This window comes from Lytechinus pictus, chromosome 1 (assembly GCF_037042905.1).
Source record: "Lytechinus pictus isolate F3 Inbred chromosome 1, Lp3.0, whole genome shotgun sequence".
Lineage (NCBI taxonomy): Eukaryota > Metazoa > Echinodermata > Echinoidea > Temnopleuroida > Toxopneustidae > Lytechinus > Lytechinus pictus.
Window position 1 is genome coordinate 31592143 of NC_087245.1, and position 26210 is coordinate 31618352.

The 26210-nt window shown below is 35.7% G+C and overlaps 1 protein-coding gene across 1 annotated transcript; it reads left to right on the forward strand.

Moving 5' to 3' along the window:
- The first annotated feature begins 2405 nt into the window (after window positions 1–2405).
- LOC129265799 (thioredoxin domain-containing protein 5-like) lies at window positions 2406–26210 on the forward strand. Its single transcript, XM_064100424.1, has 9 exons — window positions 2406–2854; window positions 12633–12723; window positions 13639–13797; window positions 16497–16697; window positions 17596–17682; window positions 18757–18930; window positions 20697–20773; window positions 20956–21088; window positions 22970–26210. The coding sequence occupies exons 1-9, from the start codon at window positions 2700–2702 to the stop codon at window positions 23093–23095; spliced, it is 1203 nt and encodes a 400-aa protein (XP_063956494.1). The 5' UTR covers window positions 2406–2699; the 3' UTR covers window positions 23096–26210.

Here is a 26210-nt window from a genome sequence, read left to right on the forward strand (position 1 = left end):
TTTTTATGCCGCCCCTTTTTGACTATATATGCTTCTGTACGTACATGTATAGACTCTGTAAAAAAGGTTTTCCGGTGTGTGTGTGTGGGTGTGTGTCTGTGTGTCTCTCCCCCTCTCTCAATCTCCCCAGTTTCACCCCTTTCCTCTCTCTGGCACTCTCCTGTATCTCCCTGTTCTTCCTTCTTCTTTTTTTTTTGAGGGGGGGGGGGGAGGGGGTCGTTATTTTTTTAATAAGAAAAATCCTGAGGTGATTTAGGTATCAACTAATTTTAATAGAGATACAGTAAACATGGTAAATGCAGTTTGACTGATGTGCTGTATTAAACTGATCATATATAACTCAAATTCACGAAAATTGAGGAACGGCAAGCTGATCAGGCAAAATGCCTTTGTAGGAGATTTGTAGGTCTTTGGGGTCGAGCGAGAGTGGGAGGGGAGAGAGAAAGGGTGAGAGAGAGAGTGGGAGGGGAGACAGAGACAGACAGACCGAGAGACAGATAGATAGCTAGCTAGATAGATAGATAGCTAGCAAGATAGATATATAGATAGCTAGATAGATAGCTAGATAGATAGATATCTAGATAGATAGATATATAGCCAGTTAGATAGATAGCTAGATAAATAACTAGGTAGATAGCTAGATAGATAGGTAGCTAGATAGCTAGTGAGATATCTAGAAAGCTAGCTAGATAGATAGCTAGATATAAAGCTAGTTAGATATCTAGAAAGCTAGCTAGATAGCTAGCGAGAAAGATAGATAGCTAGCTATTTAGATAGATAGCTAGTTAGCTAGATAGATAGCCATCTAGATAGCTAGCTAGCAAGATAGATAGGTAGTTCGCCAGTTAGATATATAGCTAGATAAATAGATAGCTAGTTAGATAGATAGCTAACTAGATAGCTAGCCAGCAGTCAAACTGCATTTACCATGTTTACTGTATCTCTATTAAAATTAGTTGATACCTAAATCACCTCAGGATTTTTCTTATTAAAAAAAGATATATAGATAGATAGATAGATAGATAGATCGCCATAAAACAGTTAGGTAGATAGAGAAAGGGGCCGGTTGAGATGGGGGAGAGATTAATTAGACCATAGCTATTTCTAGCTCTTATTAAAAAAATAACGACCCCCTCCCCCCCCCTCAAAAAAAAAAGAAGAAGGAAGAACAGGGAGATACAGATCTATAGATAGATAGCTAGCTAGATAGATAGTTAGATAGCTAGCTAGATAGATAGCTAGTTAGATAGCTAGCTAGATATCTAGATAGATAGATAGATAGCTAACTAGATAGGTAGCTAGCAAGATAGATAGATATATAGCTAGATAGATAGCTAGATAGATCGCCAGTTAGATCGATAGCTATTTAGATAGATAGCTAACTAGATAGATAGCTAGCAAGATAGATAGATAGATAACTAGCTAGAGAGATAGATAGCTAGCTATTTAGATAGATAGCTATATCTATCTAGATAGATAGATAGCTAGATAAATAGATCGCTAGGTAGATAGATAGCCAACTAGATAGATAGATAGCTGGATAGATATATAAATAGATAGCTAGTTAGATAGCTAACTAGATAGATAGCTAGCAAGATAGATATATAGATAGCTAGATAGATAGATCGCCAGTTAGATAGATCGCCAGTTAGATAGATAGATAGATAGATAGATAGATAGCTAGCTAGATTGATAGCTAGCTAGCTAGTTAGATAGATAGCTAGCAAGATATATAGATAGATAGATAGATAGATAGATAGATCGCCATAAAACAGTTAGGTAGATAGAGAAAGGGGCCGGTTGAGATGGGGGAGAGATTAATTAGACCATAGCTATTTCTAGCTCTTCACATTTTTCTTTTCATGTTCTCAGGAAAGTGTTCACATTACACTCAGAATGACATGAGCCAATAAGTATCGGAGAGCCAATAGAATTTAGTCAGCAATTTGCGCTCGCATTATCTAGTGGAATATACGTTTCTTGTCTCCAATTGGGGGTGTAAATATAAAACAAAATTGTGCCCACATATTTGATTGGTGAAAAATCTTCACTACAAGTCCCGATAAACTTAAAACTTAAGTCCACGTGCAGTATGTTATTTATTTTTTGAAAGGCCTTTATATAGAGGCCCCCGCCTCTTAGCTCTCCTAGCGGCCGTTCGAAGTGAAGAGTCTTTGTTCCCCACTATCTATTCTTAGATAGATGGATTCATATGAATGTATATCTGTATGAGAAGAATATAATTCAAATTCAACTTTCAATTAAAGATTTTAAAAAGCTTCTAGAGAGTGACTATTTGTCCCAACAGTCCAACGCGCTCCCCAACCTGTCCCCTATTATTGGACTACATGTAATAACTTTTACACACGTGTCATTTTCATTGGGCGAACTGTACTGGTAGGCGTGGTTACAGAAACGAAGAACTTTTTACAAATAAAACAAGTATTTTAAGTTTTTGGTCACAGTACTCACGCGTTTGAAATTAAGAAATAGAGAGTGAGAAAGATTTATTATATGCTACTGCCTTTTCATGATGATCATATCAGTTTTATTTTTGTCCCAAGACGAAGAGAATCTTTTTAAAACCAGTAAAGACCAAAGTTTTTTTTTTTTAATATCCCTAGCTTGTCTCCTTGAAAGACCTTGATGCATTTCTAACGTTACAGAAGCTGGAGTGTGTGAGCTGACGAAATAAGATCATGAAGTATTTTTCTATCATTGTTTTGGTCACAATTGGCCTGAATTTGGTTCATGCAGAAGAGGAGGGATCGTCTTCCGAGCGGAACTATGACACCTCTACATTTCAAGAAGAAATAGGCAAAAAGGATCATTTTGTCAAGTTTTTTGCCCCGTGGTATGTCGGCTCTCTTTTCGTCTTTGCTTGTTTACCTTGTCCCACACGTTCATTTTCATGTTTGTGTACCGGTACGCCAGTACCGGATGAAATGCTTGTTTTAACCACTCCTAGTACCAATGAGGTCCAAACATTACATGTATGGACCACTCTAGGCGACACCCCAAGGCAATACTTACCCGTGCTAATAAACTGGGACTCCACTCACGCGCATTTGGGCCGCCCTAGCTTAGAACTAAGCAATATTATCTAGAAATTGTTACATTGTAGTCATTAAATATGTTCTATTAAATAAATTGATAATGTTTAATCGGTACTCACCGGTTCTTTTGTTGCATTTTCAGACCATTTCTCACAATTCTTCGTAAATATTTGCGGCAAATTTTGTCGCCATAGACAGCTTAGCATCCATCTTTATTGATAAATGGAGCGCCCTTTACGATAGTTGTTAATGCCGCGGAGAAATCGTTAGGCATTTTGGCCTGTGTTCAAGGCGTTCTTTCTGTTTTATTTTTTATATTGAAGATTGTGCATTTGTTGAATAGCGCCGTCTACGTCAGGTATGAGATCGAGTGTATAAATACACTCTTCCAAAATAATTATGATTCCGACCTGGCGCTGTTTAACTTCAATCTCTTTCACCTAAATTAGCGATGAATGCTAGCATTATAAAATATATATTATTAACGTCTGACGAAAAGAATAACCAACCGATCAGCTGACGAGAACGCGAATCACGTGATCTTCATATCAGCTTCGATCGCGAGTCAGAAGAGAAGAGCAGCTGCCCAGAAAATCAGGAAAAAGCCGTGAAAATGTAAGTTCCCCTTCATTTCTTTCATTTTTTTTTGTTGCTAACGATGCATTTACACTATAAAATTATAATTTAAATAAGAGAAAGGAATATAGCTTGTACTTGTGATATAATATATAAATATCCTGTTCTCAGAGATTTCTAACCAAAAATACTACTGATGTCGCCTATGAGGTCCATACATGTAATGTTGGACCTCATTGGTACTAGGAGTGGTATGGACCTCATAGGCGACATCAGTAGTATTTTTGGTTAGAAATCTCTGAGAACAGGATATTTATATATTATATCACAAGTACAAGCTATATTCCTTTCTCTTATTTAAATTATAATTTTATAGTGTAAATGCATCGTTAGCAACAAAAAAAAATGAAAGAAATGAAGGGGAACTTACATTTTCATGGCTTTTTCCTGATTTTCTGGGCAGTTGCTCTTCACTTCTGACTCGCGATCGAAGCTGATATGAAGATCACGTGATTCGCGTTCTCGTCAGCTGATCGGTTGGTTATTCTTTTTGTCAGACGTTAATAATATATATTTTATAATGCTAGCATTCATCGCTAATTTAGGTGAAAGAGATTGAAGTTAAACAGCGCCAGGTCGGAATCATAATTATTTTGGAAGAGTGTATTTATACACTTGATCTCATACCTGACGTAGACGGCGCTATTCAACAAATGCACAATCTTCAATATAAAAAATAAAACAGAAAGAACGCCTTGAACACATGCCAAAATGCCTAACGATTTCTCCGCGGCATTAACAACTATCGTAAAGGGCGCTCCATTTATTAATAAAGATGGATGTATAGCTGTCTATGGCGACAAAATTTGCCGCAAATATTTACGAAGAATTGTGAGAAATGGTCTGAAAATGCAACAAAAGAACCGGTGAGTACCGATTAAACATTATCAATTTATTTAATACAACATATTTCATGACTAGAGTTTAACAATTTCTAGATAATATTGCTTAGTTCTAAGCTAGGGCGGCCCAAATGCGCGTGAGTGGAGTCCCAGTTTATTAGCACGGGTAAGTATTGGGGTGTCGCCTAGAGTGGTTTTAACTTTTATCATGTTTATTCATATTGACTGTGCTTAGCGCTATAAGAATAAACCTAAGCACTCCTAGTACCCATGAGGTCGATACATAAACAGTATTGGGCCTAAATGGCAGTATCGTGAAATTGGGAACCAGTTCCTAATTTCCACCGGACACTTTTTCACGACAAGACGAAGACATGAAGTTATGAACTAGACTGTAGTGTAGACAGCTGGCAGCCGTCTCGAGGAGTTTGTAAACATTTTTGTCTCACCTGCATAGCAGAGTGAGACTATAGGCGCCGCTTTTCCGACGGCGGCGGCGGCGTCAACACCAAATCTTAACCTGAGGTTAAGTTTTTGAAATGACAGCATAACTTAGAAAGTATATGGACCTAGTTCATGAAACTTGGCCATAAGGTTAATCAAGTATTACTGAACATCCTGCCTGAGTTTCATGTCACATGACCAAGGTCAAAGGTCATTTAGGGTCAATGAACTTAGACCATGTTGGGGGAATCAACATCAAAATCTTAACCTAAGGTTAAGTTTTTGAAATGTCATCATAACTTAGAAAATATATGGACCTAGTTCATGAAACTTATACATAAGGTTAATCAAGTATCACTGAACATCCTGCATGAGTTTCACGTCACATGACCAAAGTCAAAGGTCATTTAGGGTCAATGAACTTTGGCCGAATTGGGGGTATCTGTTGAATTACCATCATAACTTTGAAAGTTTATGGATCTGATTCATGAAACTTGGACATAATAGTAATCAAGTATTACTGAACATCCTGTGCAAGTTTCAGGTCACATGATCAAGGTCAAAGGTCATTTAGGGTCAATGAACTTTGGCCAAATTGGGGTATTTGTTGAATTACAGCCATAAATTTGAAAGTGTGTTGGTCTAGTTCATAAAACTTGGACATAATAGTAATCAAGTATCACTGAACATCCTGTGCGAGTTTCAGGTCACATGATCAAGGTCAAAGGTCATGTAAGGTCAAAGAACTTTGGCCACGTTGGGGGTATTTGTTGAATTGCCATCATATCTCTATAAGTGTATTGGTCTAGTTCATAAAACGTGGAAATAAGAGTAACCAAGTATCACTGAACATCTTGTGCGAGTTATAGTAGTTTTCAAAATCAGCACTGCTGCTATATTGAATCGCGTGATGCAGGTGAGACGGCCAGAGGCATTCCACTTGTTTCTATTTTTTTCTCCTTTCGCAACATTCTTTTTAAATGAAGGTTGGATTGGTATTTCAAAGTGAATTGGGTGAATGGTGATTTGTGAATCTCCATTGTTATTTTTATTTTTCTTATTTCTCCTAGTACACGGACGGCTCGCGATCGTGCAGCCGCCATTAGGGGGTTAACAAATAATGCAAAATCCTCCCAACGGGCGGGGCTCATCGATTTTTGTCTTTATTTCATAAAAATAAAAAAGAACTGTCAACTCGACCAAAGTAAAGATTTTGATTCCGATTTGGCCTGAAATGCATCAAAACAAAAAAATAAAGGAAAAAAAACAGTGACTTACTTCGACTGTCGCGCAACTCCCACTTCCCTGGTTTATCCGACTTCATGCATAAACATATGGCCATTGAGTCCCTGTACAGATCGAGTTAGAACTTCGGTCTCTGTAATTGGTGAGTGGAGCGAACGGAGCTCAGCAGAACAACCAATATAACAGAGACCGAAGCTTTTGGTCTAGACATGACCTACCTAATTTCACGCTTGCTCACTGTGCTGCTTCACTGCAGGCGCAGCTGGCACGCTGCTTCTAACTAAGACTAAAGAGCTTAGATCAGAAAGATTGATTTCATTGTTGTCTTTTCTATACTTGTTGAAATGGGAACCAGCGTGGAAAACTCCCCATACTTTGTACACGCTGGTTCCCATTTCAGTAAACTAGTTTAATCTAGAGTAAAACACCCAAACATTGGACGGAAATGACTTCAACTCCCTCCCCACAACTACAGGGACCCGCACTGGCGGGGGACTTGCATGCATGAGATGCAGGAATGGTGGTGTGACCTTAATTCGCGCGATACCTAATTTTGCGCACGGTCGAATATCTCAATATCTAGAGTATCTGCGCCAATGTGCGGCTGCTTAAGGATTTTTCCCATCTTGTAACTATTAAGGACTGATGGTACAACCTTTTTTATTGCAAAAATTGGCCGATAGCAATTGCGGTGGTCAAGACCGCGAGATAGCATTCCCTTGTAGGCGGCTGCCCTGTGTGATACGATGTAGCCTTGAGGACTCTGTGATGGTATTTTTGAAATATTGTAACATCACAGAGCCTTGACACGGTGGGCATACATGCCTATGCAAGACATGTAAACACGAATGGATTTCCCTAGGAAATCCATCTGTACAACTAAAAATTGTGTAAATTTGTTGGATTTATCTATCTATACACCCTTTTATGCCTAATGCGAATGAATGTACGAAAAATCTGTTAGTATAAATATGAAAAATGAGAGGTTTCTTACCAGGCCGATCTCGTGTAGATCCCTCGATCCATTGGTAAACACCACAAATACAATAGGCTTGACCTTGAACTGCTTAGGCTTGACCTTGAACCGCTTTGTTATGATGTAGCTTCGATGAGCGATGTTACAAAATGCTGTTTTCAAGAACAATTTATAGATAGAAATTATTATTTAACAAATAATAGCATTTGAATTTTGATTATAAATAATTATTATTATGATAATAATGAAATGGAAACCGGCATGGAAAATTCTCCATAGACTTCTACACGCTGGGCTCCATTTTGAAGAGTAGATAAAGACAGATTACTAATGAGATATAAATTTATTTTGTCAGTGATGATTCTGACAAAATGAATTTCTCTAGTAAACTGTCTTTATCTACTCATAAAAATAGTAACCAGCATGTACAATTCAGGGGGAATTTTCCATGGCTGGTCCCCATTTTGAAGAGTAGATAAAGACAGATTACTAATGAGATTTATTTCGTCAGTGATGATTCTGACGAAATGAATCTCACTATAATAAACTGTCTTTATCCACTCATGAAACAAGTAGATATACAAGTTTAATATTAAAATGATTCATCCCCTTATATATCGTGTTTGTGATTTATTTAGTGAATCGATTTTGTAATAATTTTTTTTTCAACGTTGTTTAAGTGGCAGAGCGGTCTTAAGAGCAGGGAATTGCAGGGTAGATGGATTAATTACAAAATTATAATGTCCACCCATGGCAATCTGAGCCTGATAAATATTGCATGAGGAAAGAGGGAACCAGTTGTGTGAGGAGCTTCACATTGTAAACAAAGCCTTTTGCATCAATTCTTTTGAAAATCGCCAAAGCGAAGTTTCTTTTCATATCGTTTTGAAAGGAGGTACAAATTCGATTTGGTGACCAGTCCCCAAATGCATGGAATGGCCGCCTAAGGGAGCATTGGGACCTCAATAAGGTGGAAAGGGCGGCGCTAATGCAGTTTCGCACCGGCCAACTTCGATAGGTACTCCGACATAAAGCATTACCTTAATATATTCTTTATTAGCATTGTTATCACAAACATTGCTCAAAACTTACCTCAAATTTCCTAAATAGTGAAAAATAAGGCTTACCGTAAATACTCCATAACATGTGCCTGGAAATGCATGTAGCATATTGTGTGGGCTAATGGCTAAAAATAGGCATTTTAAAGTCTTTATGCTGACCTAGGACTGTGTGACTCTGAGAGGAGCCGTGGAAACAAGTCACATCAATAGATAATCAACTTGGCTGTCACAAAATGTGAAGATGTCGCTTCATGTAACTACATGGTTCACTCAAAAAAACAGTTGGGGCCAACTCGCGTATCGACTATTTAGGCATATGTATACAGCACAAATCTAGTGCCAGTGCCCAGCCTAACTTCAAGCAAATGCATGCCTCATGGCAAGTCTCTCAGTTGCATTTCAAGGTCAATATTAGCCTAGAGGACTCTGTGATGATATTTTTTTATGATTTTGATATTGTCATTACATCACGGAGCCTAGACACGCATATGGGACTGTGCCTAGCAAACTATCTAAACAAGAAGGGAATTCCCTTCATATTTAACACTGCAACTACCGATCGCATTTTAAACAAAATTTGTATCAAATTACATAAATTTATACACCTAATGCGTATAAAGGTATGACCATTTCGCACAAAAAATCAGAAAATTGAGAGGTTTCTTACCAGACCGATCTCGTGTATCCATTCGTAAACACTGCAAAGACAATAGGCTTGACCCTTGAACCGCTTCGTCATGACGTAGCTTTGATAAGCGATGTTACAAAATGTCGTTTTGAAGAATATTTTATAGATAAAAATTATTATTCAACAAATTATAAAATTGGGATTTTGATTGTAAATAATTATAATTATTTTCAATAAAAATTAAGATTTTAGTATTTATCAAATTACAATTTTTATCTATTTTTGAAAAATAAAATTTCGCTCTTAAAAATGTGGAATCTGCACCATAATACCAGAGCATGTGGGGGCTAATAGCTCAGGTTTAAGAAACAGCTGCTGAAAAATGAGCTAAAAATGAAGAAATTTTTACGATTTAGGATTGTCAAAATGACCGATGAAAAAAAAAAACCGCTGAAACACTCAACAGCAGTGAATTTGCACAGAAATAAGGTTGACAGCATGCTTCTGGGTTGCCTTCATTCAACAGGAGCTCCGAGCATAATGCGGGAGCAAATGTAACTTTAAGGCTGCATGTCGGTTCAGCGGTTTTAGCATGCACTGACTTTTTAATGGGCTATGTCAAACGAAGTCGAATCGCAGCCGCGAAACATGGTGATACATTTCAAGATTTCATGAAATGTTGAGATGCAAGTTGAAAACAGTTATTTCAATTAGAAAAAGACAAATATATTCAACAAACATGCAAATTTCATTTGTGAAAAAAACATTTTAGAACAAAAAATATTGAAGAAACTCTTTTAACGTGTCAAATTTCAGGCAGGTTGCTCTAGTATCAGACAATATAACAAAGGACAAATATTCACAATTGATTTTGCTATTTAATCCCGGGGAGGGGGTCACTACCATTGGACAGTGGAGAGCAAATCTGTGAGAGAAAAAAAAACTCGGAAAAGGTGGTGTAAACAAGTTTTTCATGGGCTTCATTTACACATTTTGGCCCCTAAACAAGATGTCGACAGAATATGACCCCTAAACAAGTTTTCCCGTTTCTCAGGGTCGTAGCTTACAATCGGGAAGAACCCGAACATTTTTCAGAAACGAGGAGGAAAAAGCCCAGAGGAAAAAGCTTTTGGAAAAAACCAACCTTAAACATGCTTGGCTATAAAAAAAAAAGCTTGGAAAAAAAACATGCCCTAAATACGTTTGACCCCGCCATTGGCCATCGACCAGTCTTTCAAAACCACCCTTTTGTTTTTAAAATCATTGTTTTTTATACCCTTAACGAGTGCACGCGGCCCGCGTCCAAAACTGAAAATACACCCCTTTAAACATGTTTTTTATGTACAGCAATATATTCACTGCCCCCCCCCCCCACCTGGGGTTATTACAATCTCTGTATTTTTTATTTTTTTACTTCTGTAATGATATTTCTCTAATAACACTTCCATTGGACCACAAACAACCTACTATTAACTATCTATGATTACTTATTATTTAAGATAATCATGTCAAGTAGATAAAGGCATATTTTTGTTGGAGAGGCCTGTGTAAATACTATATTGATTTGTTTGACCATGGAGCTATTGTAGCTCGATGGTTTGATGATGGCAACAGATGGTGTCTTTATCTACAAACAGCCACAAATTAATAACCCTTTGTTTACTCTTTGTAAATTACCATCTTCACCCCTTTCACATGGCTGTGTATAATTTAGAATATGATTGAATAGAAATGGTTTATTAAACGGAACTCAATTGCGGCCAGAAGGCTGTATATTATATATTACCATACAATGAAATATGAGCATATCAAAATTACATGAATGTACAACATGATAATATTGATTCTAGGATATCTAACCCCTGGACATCTCACCCCCGGACATTAACCCCCCCCCCCGACATCTATGCCCCGAACATCTACCCCCCCCCTAGACATCCTAGGGGGTGCTTTTCCTAGGGGGTGGATGTCCTAGAGGGAGGATGTCCAGGGGGTGGATGTCCGAGGATGGATGTTCGGGGTGGATGTCCGGGGTGGATGTCCGGGGGTAGATGTCCAGGCCAGGGGGTAGATATCCTGATACTATTGTTATGTAGTATGTATTCACCTTCACTTGTTTACTAACTCCCTCAATGTCATCTAAGAATTCCCAAACCTCCAATACCATTTAACTCCTAAACCCTGACCATAACAGACCAACCCTCAGCGACGTCAGCTAACTTCAAGGAACAAAGAATTATGACTCACACTTCTAGCCCCAGTCACTTGCACAGAGCATCACCACACCCCTTATACCAGAGAAAGTTTGATAGACAGTTACCTGTAGACCAATCAGATCAAGTTTAGATCACTCCCACCTTAAATTGGTACACCCCCAAAACTAGTTTAACTTCAGATCTGATACTTCAAAATAATTATATTCATCCTCTCCTGTTTTATCTAAATCTTCATTGATATATTCATGTACTTCGAATTGTAAACTGTTGCTGATTATTATTAAATACCCTGTGATTTTGAACTGTATAACTTTCTCCAAAGTTTATTCCTCTCCTAACAATAACATTAGAAAGTGCCATTTTAACCTATTGTGATTCGGTGAAGAGTGTCTCTGCAAAAAATTGAAATATTGCATAATTTCCTACAATAAAATGCAGAAGAAATAATGAGTGAGTGACATCATCAACTCTCTTATTTGCATATTCATGTGTGGTGTCTATAACTGTTATGTGAAAACTAAGCAAAATTTCATGATTTCATAACTATCTTATTTTACATTGATTTTTAATAAAGGTCAAGTCCACCCCAGAAAAATGTTGATTTGAATAGAGAAAAATCAAACCAGCATACCGCTGAAAATTTCATTAAATCAGATGTAAAATAAGAAAGTTTTAAAGTTTTGCTTATAAAAAAAAAAAACCAGTGATATGAACAATTCAGTGACATGCAAATGAGACAGTCGATGATGTCCTTCACTCACTATTTCTTATTTTTAAATTTTTGAATTGTACAATATTTCTTTTTTTTAACAGATTTGACAATAAGGACCAACTTTACTAAACCATATAGTATGAAACAATACTAATTCCACATGTTCAGGGAGGAATTAATCGTTGTTTCACTTGACATTTAGGAGAAAATTAGAATATTTCATATTTTATATCATGAAATACAAAAGTACAAACGTTGTACATCAGTTGCCTCAAATCAAAAATGGAATTGATACAAACTGGATCCCAAGGAAATTTATAACTGATTGCATGCACAAATAAATTTTAATCTCATTCTTCCTTCCTGACCTTGTGTTGAGTTTAGGAAGCTCCATATTTTTTTGTTTCATTTCCATTTTTTTTTTCATGTCTTAGTTGCTAGTTTTGCATAATTTGTTTTAAAAATTATTTTTGAAAAAAAATTTCTTATGTGGTTTTATGTTCCATTTTATTACTTTTTTTTAACTTTTCCAGTCCTGGTAGACAAATACTAACTGTATTTTTCAGGGATCCACAAGCTACAAGCATTGGCTTTTTAGCGGATTCCTTCATTTTCACAGATATCAATTATGTTTAGTAATTTGTGCTTTTGTATTTTTATATGGGAAAAAACAATTAAACATGTACATATTTTAATTCATATTTTTTGTATGAATGTCATTTATACTTTTTTGTTGAAAATGACTTAAATATAAATTTGAACATTGGAATTGTCACAATCACATTTTTTTTTCAATCTCCAATGATTACCCTATAGGTGTGGACATTGCAGGAAGTTAGCTCCGGTCTGGACTCAATTGAGTGAAAAATACAACACTGCTGAAGATAGCATTGTAACTATTGCTAAGGTAAGACTCAGTGTCTTTGGACTTGCATCATTGAATGTTTGTTCAAGAATAATTTTGAGTTGGGAAGGCAGATTTTGGATTATATTTCACTCTTGCTTGTACTTGTAAATAACCCACCCCCTTCAGATCTCGGCTGCTGAACGCATGATCTCCGCGAAAATTTGCACATGCGTAGAGCCAGTTGTAAACTACAAGAATTTATAGTGAAGTTTTCAAAAAAATTAATTGTTTTTATTCTTTTGTTAATTTTGCATATAAACGTATGAAATAATGCCCCGAATATGTTTTTTGTGTATGTTTTTGCCTTTAACTCACTTTATATAGCTAGTACAATGGTAATTTTTGTGAAAATATCAATTTTTACATTTCTAACAAATATCTACAAAAAATGCCAAAACATGATTAAATTTATATATTTTATTGTTTTTTTTTATATGTATCTCTTTTTTTATTGTTTATTTTTAATGAACTTTGTCAAGGACCCTTTTGCAATCATAAATAGTATACAAAGGAAAAGTAATCATACATTTATGATTTTTGGTTGAAAAATACAATTTACATTGACTTTGTACACGGAATCACTATTTCAAACAATTTTGGGTCTGGCATACGCTTACAAAATGTTGCATAATTTGGAACTGCATACCCGGGTGTCCCAAATTTGGTCTCAAAAGATGCGCAAGACTTGAAAGTAAAAAGTCAGTGAGCGGCGTGGTCCAAAAAAAATTCACGGCAGCATAGTGGCAAAATTTGTTGAGGAGGGGCGTCAAATGGACCCCCTCCCCTAGTTAAATAAGGGTTAACTGCTGAAGTGGCTACCCTGGGTACATTAAATGAGAACTATTATTATTATCATTATTATTACTATTATTCTTATCATCATCATCATCATTATTGTTATTATTTCTTGACCAGGTTGACTGCACAGTGGAGACTTCTCTCTGCTCTGACCATGGCGTTACCGGATATCCTACTCTCAAGCTTTACAAGAAAGATAAAGAACCATCGAAGTACAAGGGAAAGAGAGACCTTGCCACATTGGAGAAATACATAGAGGATGAGCTAAACCCACAGGTATGGTATTGATTCTATTGGTTGGGGTATCGTGCTAAAGCCGGGTAATAATAATGTTGAGGGCTCAAAAAGACGAAACGTGAGTTGTAGGTCTACTTGTTGTAAGAACATTTATTACTATCAAAACAGCCCCGAGAATTTAGTGTATACAGTCCTGAAACAATCTGGAACTAAGTCTAATCGATCGATGACGATAAACAAGCAGTCAATAAACCGTTGAAAAACTTTCCTTTTTCCAACATAACGATTCAAATATTCAGGTGATAAGTAAGGCCGTTAATCAGCGCAGCACAAGAAAATAGGTTACACCTGCTTTCGAGAGGAAATCTATTTCTCTGACAAAACAAACTTGAAAACGAAAATATGTTGAAATCGCAACGCATCTAACAACGCGTTGCGGGTTGATGCAAAAAGGCGCACAACTCTGCAACCAGCTATGTTACGTAACAATAAGATACGTAACAATCGCATTACCACAATAACATCATGTTAAGCAGGGTCCGCTGGTGGAACAGTTTTCAGAACTGAAGCGGCTTCCCTGGGTAAAACATGACGTTATTATTATTATTGTCGTTTATCAAGTGATTCATATGTTAAAAGGGAAGTTCATCGCAACAATCGTTTGATTTTAAATAATAAAAGCAGAAAAATTAGAGACAAATGCCGGTACTTGGTATTTGATCCACCAAATTACTCCTGCTGGAATTTTTACTGTAGGGTTGTGGTGATTGAGAGTGGGAATGAATGTATGATGTATTAAAGTACATCAAAGAATAAGTGAATTATGAATTTTTCAAATTTGTAACCTTTTTGTCATGTAATATGAATTCCCATTTTATTCCCATGTAGAATGGGGTATGATATGACGTGTCCGATTACAAATTGAACATCCAAATTTCACTTTCATTTTTAATGAGGAAATTCTATTTCATGGAAATTATGTCACATCAGTATAGGTATATGTCACAGAATCTTTAAATTTCTCTGTCCTTTAATGGATTCTTGTCTAACCTTCACTAATGCATTTATTTTTAGTTCTGCTTTGATTCAAACAAACTCACATCAGGGTGAATTTCCCCTTGTAGAATAGTATGAATTGTAGGTAATCTAATGTGTCTCGTGTAGCTAATGAAGAAAAAATTAAATGTATATTATGGGTGTTATGTAAAATGTATTATAAAATAGGTGTATTATTTCAAGCATCGCGATTGGCCAATACGCGTCACATGACATCCAACTTTTTTTGTGCACTGCACGGCTGTACAAAAGGTGCGCAACGAAAATTGATTTGATTTGATTTGATTTGATTTGATTTTATTTCACATATTTCACAAGTACAAACAAAATTATGAAACAATATAAGAAAACTTATGAGAATACAAATCAGACAAGGCATAACAATTAATTCAAATTAAACAAAATAGCGATTTGGAATTAAAGACAATTTAAAAGAGTGAAATATGAGGGAACCTGCATAAAAAAGCAAGGCTTGTTAAGTCTGCAGGATCCAGAAAAAAATCGGTCTTAATGAGGAGAGGACAGGTAAGTAAATTGATTATAACAAAGTAATGCCAAAAATGTGACGATTGTGTAAGGAATACAAAAAATAAAAAAATAAATAAATAAAAAAGAGTCCGCCACTCTATGACAATTATTACTCATTACTCGGCCAGAGCGTATTAACAAAGTGCAAGAATATAAAAGTTTACAAAGGGAAATTATAAGAATTGATAAGCATCGCTTTCAATTTACGTTTGAATATATTAAGTGAGGCACTATGTACCATATCATCGGGAAGATCGTTCCAAAACCTGGGCCCTTCAAATGCGATAGTTCTTTGAGCAAGGAGATTGCACGCTCAAGCAAACCAGTGCGGTAGAAGTCCAACAAAACTGTACTGTAACTTTTTAAAAAATTGTTTCTGTGTTGCTATTTTATAAAACAAATAATGCACTTGCTCTGTCGTGCGTAAAAGTAAATGCAGAGAAAGCTCGGTTTCTTCAGATGGAGCACACTGGGCATTCGCCGCCAGCGGCTCGTGCACAGTGCGGCACCTATCTAAAGAAACCTCGCGTGCTCTGCATTTCCACTAACGCACTCGGCTGCATGCATTATTTGTATATTAATATGTCAACAATTTTTGCTCCATGGTATAAGACTGACCCATTTCAATGAAAATAGTTCCTGTTTGTACTTTTTCATTAAAGAATCCAGGGCCCTGTTGCATAAAAGTTACCATTATGGTAACTTAGCCATGCAATGGTTACTACCATAGTAATGCTGATAACAGTCATTCAAAATCAAGGATTCCGTGCAATATACCATTGGATGGCAAAGTTACCATTATGGTTTTATGCAATGGGACCATGATGATGATGTGCATGTTTCTACTATCTCTTAACACCAAAATACTATTTTCCTATTGGGGGGCAAAAAGTTTCTTTTTCTTTTCGTTTTATGGATAGTCCTGTTGGCAGGACTGGGGTACAAGTTAAATTGTTCTGAATACATAACAATTTATTAAGAATAATTTTTTATGTACTTAAACAGTTTGTATCATTGTTCTGTTTAATTGAAGTGCAAGGAATGTTTTGTATATTTTGATTGTTTTTGTGACAAATAAAAACTGCAAAGATTAAAAAAAAAAGTTTTCCTGTGTAACTTTTTTTTCTTTGCATGATTTGCTTTATTTCTCATAGGAACCTGGTGTTCCGCAGCCTCCTGAAGCCAAGAATGGCCTCTATGAACTCACAGTAGCTACCTTCAAGGATCATGTCAGCAAAGGACATCACTTTATCAAGTTTTATGCCCCTTGGTGCGGCCACTGCAAGCGACTTGCCCCAACGTGGGAGCAACTTGCCCAAGGATTCCAGCATAGCGACTTTGTCAAGATTGCAAAGGTATGTTAAGTCATGAGGACTAGCGAAGACGGGGCTTTTTTTTACCGACTGCATGGGGCCTGGGGGCGTTTTACAGAGAGTTAAGTGTGACATATGATCTTGCTTAAATGCCAATGTATACCGGTACACATTTAACAGATGATCTGATTGTTGGATAAGCACCCTTTTGCCAAAAGCGAGCATTTAATTTGATCTTTCTTAGTGTCTGTGATGAGATATGCGTAATTATGTACGAAAATCTGTATAGTCCATGGTTTTGTACCATGGTACAGTTGAAACGTCTTTCGAGGACACAGGCCTTTGTGACCAAAAGTATTTTAGACCCTTGTAAATTGATGCAATATTTCCCTTTTTCGTCTCGCCTGTGTAGCAGAGCAAAACTTTAGTTGCCTATTTCGGCATCATCGTAAGTTAGGAAGTAAAATGGACCTTTTTCTTAAAACTTGGACATAAGGGAAATCAAATGTCACTGATCATATGGCATTATTTTATTGCAGGTCAAGTGATCAAGGTCAAAAGTCATTGAGGGTCAGTGAACTTGGATCATATTGTGTTATCAATATCCAAATTTGAATTTTCAAGATGATTTTAAAAGTATAAATCCCTATTCCATAAAACTTTCAGATAATGGATATCAAGCATTTGTAAATGGTTGAATGTAATTTATGGTCACTAGGTGAAGGTCAAAGGTCATTTGAGGGTCAATGAACTGATATCAACGTTTAAAAAGTGGGTACTAAATCATCAACCTGTAGATCAATGTTTCACAATTAAGGAGTTGAACAGTAATTGCTAGAAATAAAATTTAGATCAATTCAGAATAATTTAGGTATATTTTGAAGAAAATAAGAAGGCATATGGGAAGTATCATTTGATGTGTCCCTTGTTGATTTTGTAGGTTGATTGTACAGCACACAGATCAGTATGTGAACAGCATGGTGTCAAGGGTTACCCAACTCTCAAGTTCTTTAAGGATGGAGAGGCAGTAAGTTTTCTACAGTATTCCACTTTTTTTCTTTCATATACCATCGGGGCCCTGTAACACAAAGCTTAGCAATGATCGTAGAACATTTTTCTACGATTGATTCCATCGACTACAATGTACAATCAATCGTAAAAATCAAGCGTACGATCAATCGCTAACCTTTGTGTTACGGGACCCAGGTCAGGTTAGTTCCTTTGTTCAGATACCGGATCCTGATCAAGAGTGGCAGATGAGCCCTTTCTGATGATGGCCTTGTTGTATGTATTAGGCTACCAGCATATTTCATGAAGCCAGTTCGATTGATCAGAGGGATTCCGTGTTCAGTTCACAACCCAGCTTTAAATTTTTTTAAACAGGAAGCATTTTGTTAATGTCACAAGAGTGCTAGTCAGTATTACCTCATTCTCCTCCTCCTTCCTCGTATTCTTCTCCTCCTCCGTCGTCGTATTCTTCTTCTCCTTCTTCTTCTTCATCTTCATCTTCTCCTTCTTCTTCTTCATCTTCATCTTCTTCTCCTCCTCCTCCTCCTGCTTCTCCACCTCTTAGTAGTAGTGGTAATAGTAGTAGAAGGAGTGATAGTAGAAGTAGTCTTGGTAGTAGTAGTTGCAGCAGCAGCAGCAACAGAGTAATAGTATTAATAGTTGCAGCAGCAACAATAGTAGTAGTAGTAGTAGTAGTAGTAATAGTAAAAAGTAGTATATAGCAGGTACTATTAGTCATACATGTAGTAGTAGTAATGTTAGTGTTGGTGGTAGTAGTATTATTAGTAGTAGCAGTAATAGTAGCTGTAGTAGTATTAATGTTGGTAGAATAAAGATATCCTACATTCTTTTCTTCCTCTCTCATTACCTCCATCCATGACTAGGTTGATTCTTAAAAGGATGGTCGTGACCATGTAGCCTTGAAGGAGTATGTGTGTAAGATAACAAAGACTCTGACTGAAGATTCTCTTCCTCTTCTTCTTATCCTTCCATGTAGAAGTAGCAGTAAAAGTAGCAGTAATTGTTAGTATTATTGGTGGTGGAATGAAGATGACTGATATACCGTTCTTTCTCTCAATACCTCTATTACTAGATTGATTCTTATAAGGGTGGTCGTGACCATGTAGCCTTGAAGGAGTATGTGAGTAAGATGACGAAGACTCCGACTCAAGAACGTACGGCACCTCTTCCTGGCTCTGAGGATGCCATCAAACCAGTACCCGTCAAAGAACAACCTCCAGAAGAACAGCCAGCTGTTGAATCTAAGGTGAGTGAGGGGACCTGGGGCCCGTAACACAAAGCATAGCAATGATCGTAGAACATTTTTCTACGATTGATTGCATTGGCTACAATGTACAATCAATCGTAAAAACCAAGCGTATGAGTAATCGCTAACTTTTGTGTTACGGGACCCTGGTCCCCATAACATAGATCTCAGCAATTGATTGTGGTGCTAATCTCTACGATTGATTCCATAGATGATAGTGTATGATTAATTGTAAAATAGCCCTACGAATAACGATCAATCACCAAGCTTTATGTTACAGTACCCTGGGGCCGTTTCATAAAGCCGTTGGTAACCCTACAAATGACTTGAAGATTCATTGGTGATCCTTATTGTGCCATAATGAGATATTCTGAATGTTTCTACATTTTAACAAAGGCTCTACTAAATGTGAGTAGACTAGATAGAGTAGGGCCCCGTCTAACAAAGAGTTAGATTGATCCAATCACTTTATGGAAATCCATCAGTGTCATAATTTATTCTACAGGAAATTCGAACAGTGTCCTTGCTGAACAGAGAGAAGCACATGCATTTTCAAGAAAACAATGAATGCATGAATATACATCATAGTTAGAAAATATTTTGAAAAAACATGCATAAGAGATTTTGACCTTACTGGCCGTCCATATTTGTGATTGATTGGATCAATATGTACTTTGTAAGACGGGGGCCCTGATCTAACCCTTATCAAACTTAAAATATATTGAATTTTCCATTCAGGCAATTTATAAAAATTAGATTTAAAGGGATGCTCTGGGTTGAAAATATCTAAATAAATAGAATTAAATTTACAAAGCAAAATGCTGAAAATTTCATCAAAATCGGATAACAAATAACAAAGTTATTGAATTTTAAAGTTTATCAATATTTTGTGAAAACAGTTATATGCACATCATCATGAATATTCATTAGATGGGCTGATGATGTCATATCCCCACTTTCCTTTTTCTTATGTTATTACATGAAATCTTTAATGTTTCATTTGTGTCTCCATTATGATGAAATAAGTTACGGCAATAAATAACTAATGCACTTAATCAGTTGTCAGTGCTAGTGTTTTAGTTCTTGGTAGAAATTTTTTTGATAAAACTTACTTCATATAATAAAATACAAAAGAACAAGTGGGGATATGACATCAGCCCACCTAATGAATATCCATAAAGATATGCCTAGAACTGATTCACCGGAATAATGCAAATCTTTAAAATTCAATAACTTTGTTATTTGTTATCCAATTTTAATCAAATTTTCAGCATTTTGCTTTGTGAATTTTACTCTATTTATTGAGATATAAATGTTTCCGGCCTGGATCATCCCTTTAAAACATAGATTGATAGGATTTCAACTGTAGTTGATTGGAATCAAAATGATTGAGACTAACTTGTCTGACTTAGGACCAAAGAAAGGGTCACCAGTAGTTTTAAAAAAGTTGATACAACAATAGAAAACACCACCCAGCAAATGCTGCTTGAATTTTGAGAAGTAAATATAAAATGTAACTTTGTCAAACTTGGCAGTCTAATGGGGTGTTGCAAGAAACTTATTATCAATTGCAAATCTCTATTTGGTGTCGCCGAATCAGGCATATATCTTGCAATTTGCTCCTGGGGGCTGTTTCATAAAGCTGTTCATAAGTTAAACATCTGGTGATCCTTTCTTGTGGTAAATGATGTTCACCATTAAATGATCATTGGTGATTATTTAGTCCATTATTTACATTTTTCTTTCTTTTTGTTTGATATCTGTAGGTGGCAGTTTTGTCAACAAACAATTTCCTAACCCAGACAGCAAAAGGAACATCATTTGTAAAGTTTTATGCCCCATGGTGAGTTGCTCATTTGTAGTAAGTGGTTATTTTATCATCTGTTTGAAAAGAAATGAAAAACAAAATTGGAGTACATGTACGGATGTTGATGATGATGATGATGAGATGATGATGACGATGATGATGACGATGATGATGATGTATCATTGATTATGATGTATGTATGTTTTGATATATTTCAGGTGCCCACACTGCGAGAAGCTTTCACCAATATGGGATCAACTAGCTGAGAAGTTTGACAGCAGAAAAGACGTTACTATTGCAAAGGTGGATTGTACAAGGGAGACGGAAAAGCCTCTTTGTCAAAAACATGATGTAAGAAAATCTCTCTTTAAAATAAAATACACAGATCAGCTTAGGCACCTTGACAAAAGTCAGAACTGCATCTCTCCTGCAGGAATCCCACCGGTGATTTTGCATTACCAATCCTCACTTGTCATCATAAAATAATGGGGAATACGGGAAATCCTCCTTGAACGATGCAAAGGGGCTTTAATAGAGGGATTCCTGCCAAAAAACAGACCTGGCTCATACTTTTTACATGCTGCCTTGTGAAATGTTGTGAGGATAAAGTGCTTTACAGGCACTTTTTATAAACTGAAAGGTGCATGCTCCATTATATAATAGGGCCGTCTGCACCAGCCCAAGTTTTCAAATTAGCGTGCTATTTCTGATCCGGCAAATTATCCCGATCTGAACAATCTCAAGATTATTTGTAATAGAGACGCAATTATCGTGCTAGTTCATAGGATTAATCTTGAGATTGCAATCCCAAGTCGACTAGGGATTATTTGCAAAATAGCACGCTATTTTACGAATTATCCCGCTAATTCGCAGGTGCAGACGCACTCCGGATTATTTATTCACAGCGTCAGACCATAATGCATCGATGCCTCGCTCGAGCAGGAATCACTCTTCTTGCGATGGTGGAGATGGGGTTTCTTGTATCTCGAGATTGATCGCGAAGAGGGCAGATCGGGCTAAAATCTCGAGATTGAGCAAACTCGGGCTGGTGCAGCACCGCCTAATGTAAACACAAAACTTTGATATGTGCATTTCATAATACACGCCTCATCAAGGTTCATCATCATCATCAGTGGCTTTTGGGTCATCTACATATTCTTTAGACATACAAAATATCATGGAAGGACCACTGATGAGGATTTAAAAAAAAATTTAGAGATATTCATAGGATGATGGATCCCAAACACAAGAATGAGGATTAAAGAGTTTCTCGAGGCTGAAAATAAAATAATTTGAACAGATAAAGACAAATAAGACACTGAAAATTTCATCAAAATCAGACAAGGAATAAGAAAGTTACATGTATGGCATTTTAACGATTTGCATTATATCGGTGAAAGAGTGCTGTGTTCATGAATATTCAATGAGCAAAGTGATGATGTCATATCCCCACATGTTCTTCTATATTTTATTACATGAAAATTCTGTTTATTCAAATTTTGTCTTCCAAGAACTAAAAAAAAATTTGATTGACAACTGATTTAGTGCATTAGATGTAGTGCATTGCTGTAACTTATTTTATTGTAAGGGAGGCATATCATACACTGTGCAGAAATATGAAATAACATCAGAGAAAAAGGAAATTGATACCATCAGCGCACCTGATGAATTTTTCAGAAGATATCGCTCAATTTTAGAATTCAAGAACTTCTGTACTTTTCATCAGATTTTTATTAAATTTTCAGCATTTTCCTTGATGAATTTTACTCTAGTTATTGAGATATAATTTTTTGTTAGCCTGGAGTACCCCTTTAATTAATAAAGCTATGTGTGAGATCCCAGCAAAAATGTAGTTTTTAAATGTGGGTTGTAATTACTTTGAGAGAGAAGATTAATTTATGATGCAAAGTCGATTACGCTTTGGTCGACCAATCTCTCAGAATCAATGCTTATGCACATGTATTTTGAAATACACAAATTGTCATTGAATGTTTTTTTTTCTTTTTATTGGAATGAATGAATAATTCTGAATTCCCTTTAATACTAGTAAACCATTGTTGAGTTTTAATAAATGTAAATAGAATCTGTATTTGTTCAATGTAGAATATATATTTGTAAAAGCATTTATAGACATCTATTTTGATGTATTAAGAACTATGTATAATCAGAATATTATTATTTAGCAATGATCCATTCATTGACCTTTCTTCGCCTGTTTATATCTTCCTACAGATCCGAGGATACCCAACGCTCCTTCTATTCAAAGATGGTGAATTCGTTGAGAAACATTCCGGTACCAGGACCCTAGATGCACTAGAAAATTACGTCAGAACCAAACTGCCTAAAGAAGAGCTCTAGAAATATTATCAGGTCCTGGGTCTGTTTCATAAAGACTCACAACTATAGAAAATTTGCAATTATGACAATTACCTTGATTCTGATTGGCTGCTGAGCCCTGTTACCATGGTAGTTTTCATAGTGGACAAGTTACCATAGTTTTAAGTCCCTATATGAAACGGGCCTCATATCTCTCTGTGTTTTTTTTTAGTTAACAGTATTATAAAGCACTTGGAGATGAAGTGTCACAAGTGTTTTTTTAATTCAACTTTATTACTAATATAGTTATCATGGTTTTTTTTTTTTTTTTTTACAGAATGTCTCCTTAAATAAAGCTCAATTAACAAAATTTCAGGTCAGGTCCAGTTTGCGTTAGACAAAAAAGAATGAAGTAGATAATGGTGCCTTGATTTCCAACTACTTGTATGCTGATGTAGACATTAAAGACAGCTGGAGAGAATTTCAGATATTTCCCATAGGTGCAATTTCCCCATCTCAAATAATCTTGAACTTGGATGAATTTTATGCCAATAGTAAGTGAAATTTATTTTACATTCAAATACCATTGAATTGAATGTCAATTTATTTGGTAACGTTAATATTCAAAATAAGAACATCAGAATCATTTGCAATCACAAAGATGTACATAATAGTGAGTCACCACCTCTTAAAAAATCAATTTATTCTCATGGATGAGGCTCTACGGCAACACACTAAAATATATAATTACAATGAAAGGAAATAAATACACAGTAAGAAATATACAAAAGACTGGGAATTCCATCTGATGAGGAATTCCCGAATCAGAACATTTATTTTGCTTTTGTCTTGTATAGATATGGCGTGCAAGTTTGCAACAGAATTTTGGGCATCTTTCCGAGTTCGTGAAACAAATGTAGAATTTGTTAACTGGACTCAACAAATCAAACTGAAGTGTAATGTAATATTCATGGAACTGTCAAGGACAGATTATACTTTCAGGAAACTGGTCCAGCTTTAATTACTCCCACTAGTTTTGTTTGATTTGAAGACAGATATTGCTCCTCCTGTGAAGGGAGCCCTCTTTAATAAGTGCCTTATATAAGTTACTGTAAGGCTGCCTTTTTTGTTGTACCTCTTTTACGAATGTTTCGGCATTACAAAAATTAGCATTAAGTGCTATATAGATATTGCATTTTTTGTTATATGCGAATGGAAAAGCCCCATGTCAAGGTCTAACATTTTTTCTCCTCTTGACTAGTCAACCATGTATGGTGGGTTCGGAGACATGACCAATTTTTTTTTTTTTACCGGGAGTTAATTTTAGCAATGCTGTATTATTCAATAGGTTTGGCATTTCTTACAACTATTTCAATAAATGAAAATGGTTACACATCAACATGTCTTTTACTGGGGCGAAAAGTTTGGAGTGTTAAATTCGAATATTGGATTTTGTCATAATGTGATAGTAACAACCTTTATAATGGTTATTCTTATACCAGTGAAAGCTGGCCTGAATAAGGGGTGACAACTGTCCCATACATTGCAGTACTGATGGAGAAAGAATTCAAACCAATTGCAGTAATATAATTACTAATCAAATTATAGTTTCATCTCTATCATTAAAAAGTATTAGCTATCCTGTGTGCCTCATTCATTTATTGTAACCTGTAATTTATTCTGTTACATTCAAATAATTGAATATTCATTTTAACAAAAGTCTTTTTTTTTTTACATTTCTTTAAATTCCTTTTTGGATATTTTTTGCATTGTGAGATTAAATGGAAATATTTCATATCCTTATTTTTTTAGTGTTTGTGAATTTTCAAAATTTAACAATAAATAGAATCATGTTCAAGGTAGGTATTCAGCTTGTAAAGTATATTTGGCATATAGTGCATAGCATGAAATGCAGAGAATTTTCATTACAATGGAAATAATATTTCCTATTTTCTTGTTTTTTAGTATATTTTTTTTTGCAAGTAAAGGGGAGTAATAAGGAATTAATCATTGCCACTCTATGTTTAAAAAAATAATTCATTTTGATGTTCATTATCCATTTTTGGATATTAACCTGGGTCTAGAAAGTTTTCTTCAAAATACAATTTGATATAGAGAAAATATTCTGGATTATAATCATTCTGAGCCCTTGTTTTGATGTAATTTCTCTTAATGGTTTTAATACTACTACATGTACATCCTTTTTAAAGGAAGTGCCATTTCAACCCTAATCCCTATTTTTCACCTTTAAAGGTCAAGATGTCTACCTTCAAAGGTCAAGATATTTACTGAAATTTCCCCATACTCTGAAGTCCGTTTTAACTTGCGCCTTGGCTTAACACTGTGCCAAAATTGTGGGAAACCCAAAATTCAAAATTTTGTTTATCCTGCACATTATACATGTTAACTGTAGTCTTTCCTCTTGATTTGATGGTGAAGAAAGTTAATTTATTTATCATTTCTAGGTATCTATGAATAGTTAAATAGCAATTCCAGACTAAAGTTTGAATTAAATGCGAGTTCAGAATACGGGCCATAGGCTCTAAATGTTGCCATTGCTAGGTCCAGTCAGATTAGATCATTCTTTTCTTTTTTTGTGAAACCCTGTGTGATGAAAAACATTCCATTAATTACAAAGTAATGTTCACTATAACTTTGCTCACATTGCAGTGTGTATTGAAAAATGGTAGTAAAAATTTAGAGGACTGATATTCAAAAGTGCACTGTAATGTGAAAAAACAGTTATTGATATATTACTAATTGTACCTCTGCTCCAACATCATACATGGCTCAATTTATTGAAATGAAAGACAATTGGTGCAAATCCATTTTCCAAGCATTTGCAAGCAAAACTGATGAAACGCTCATTGATGTCTCGGCTGAGTGATTTCTTTTTCATTTTGAAAAGCCCTTCTAGTCTGCTATGTAAATGAATTGCAAAGCCGAAAGGGTTACTTTTCCTACCTAACCAACTGTAAGGAATCCATTTTCACTCTTTTCACCAATTTTACAAAAATCTGGGGAAAACAAATCTGTACTTGTTGTTTTCCAGATCAATTTGTGTCTTGTGTTGTGTTGGTGATAAGCATAGGAATGTTTCTCTAATGTCCAAGAAATACAAATAAATCAGATAAATATATCTTTATCTTCAACCTTT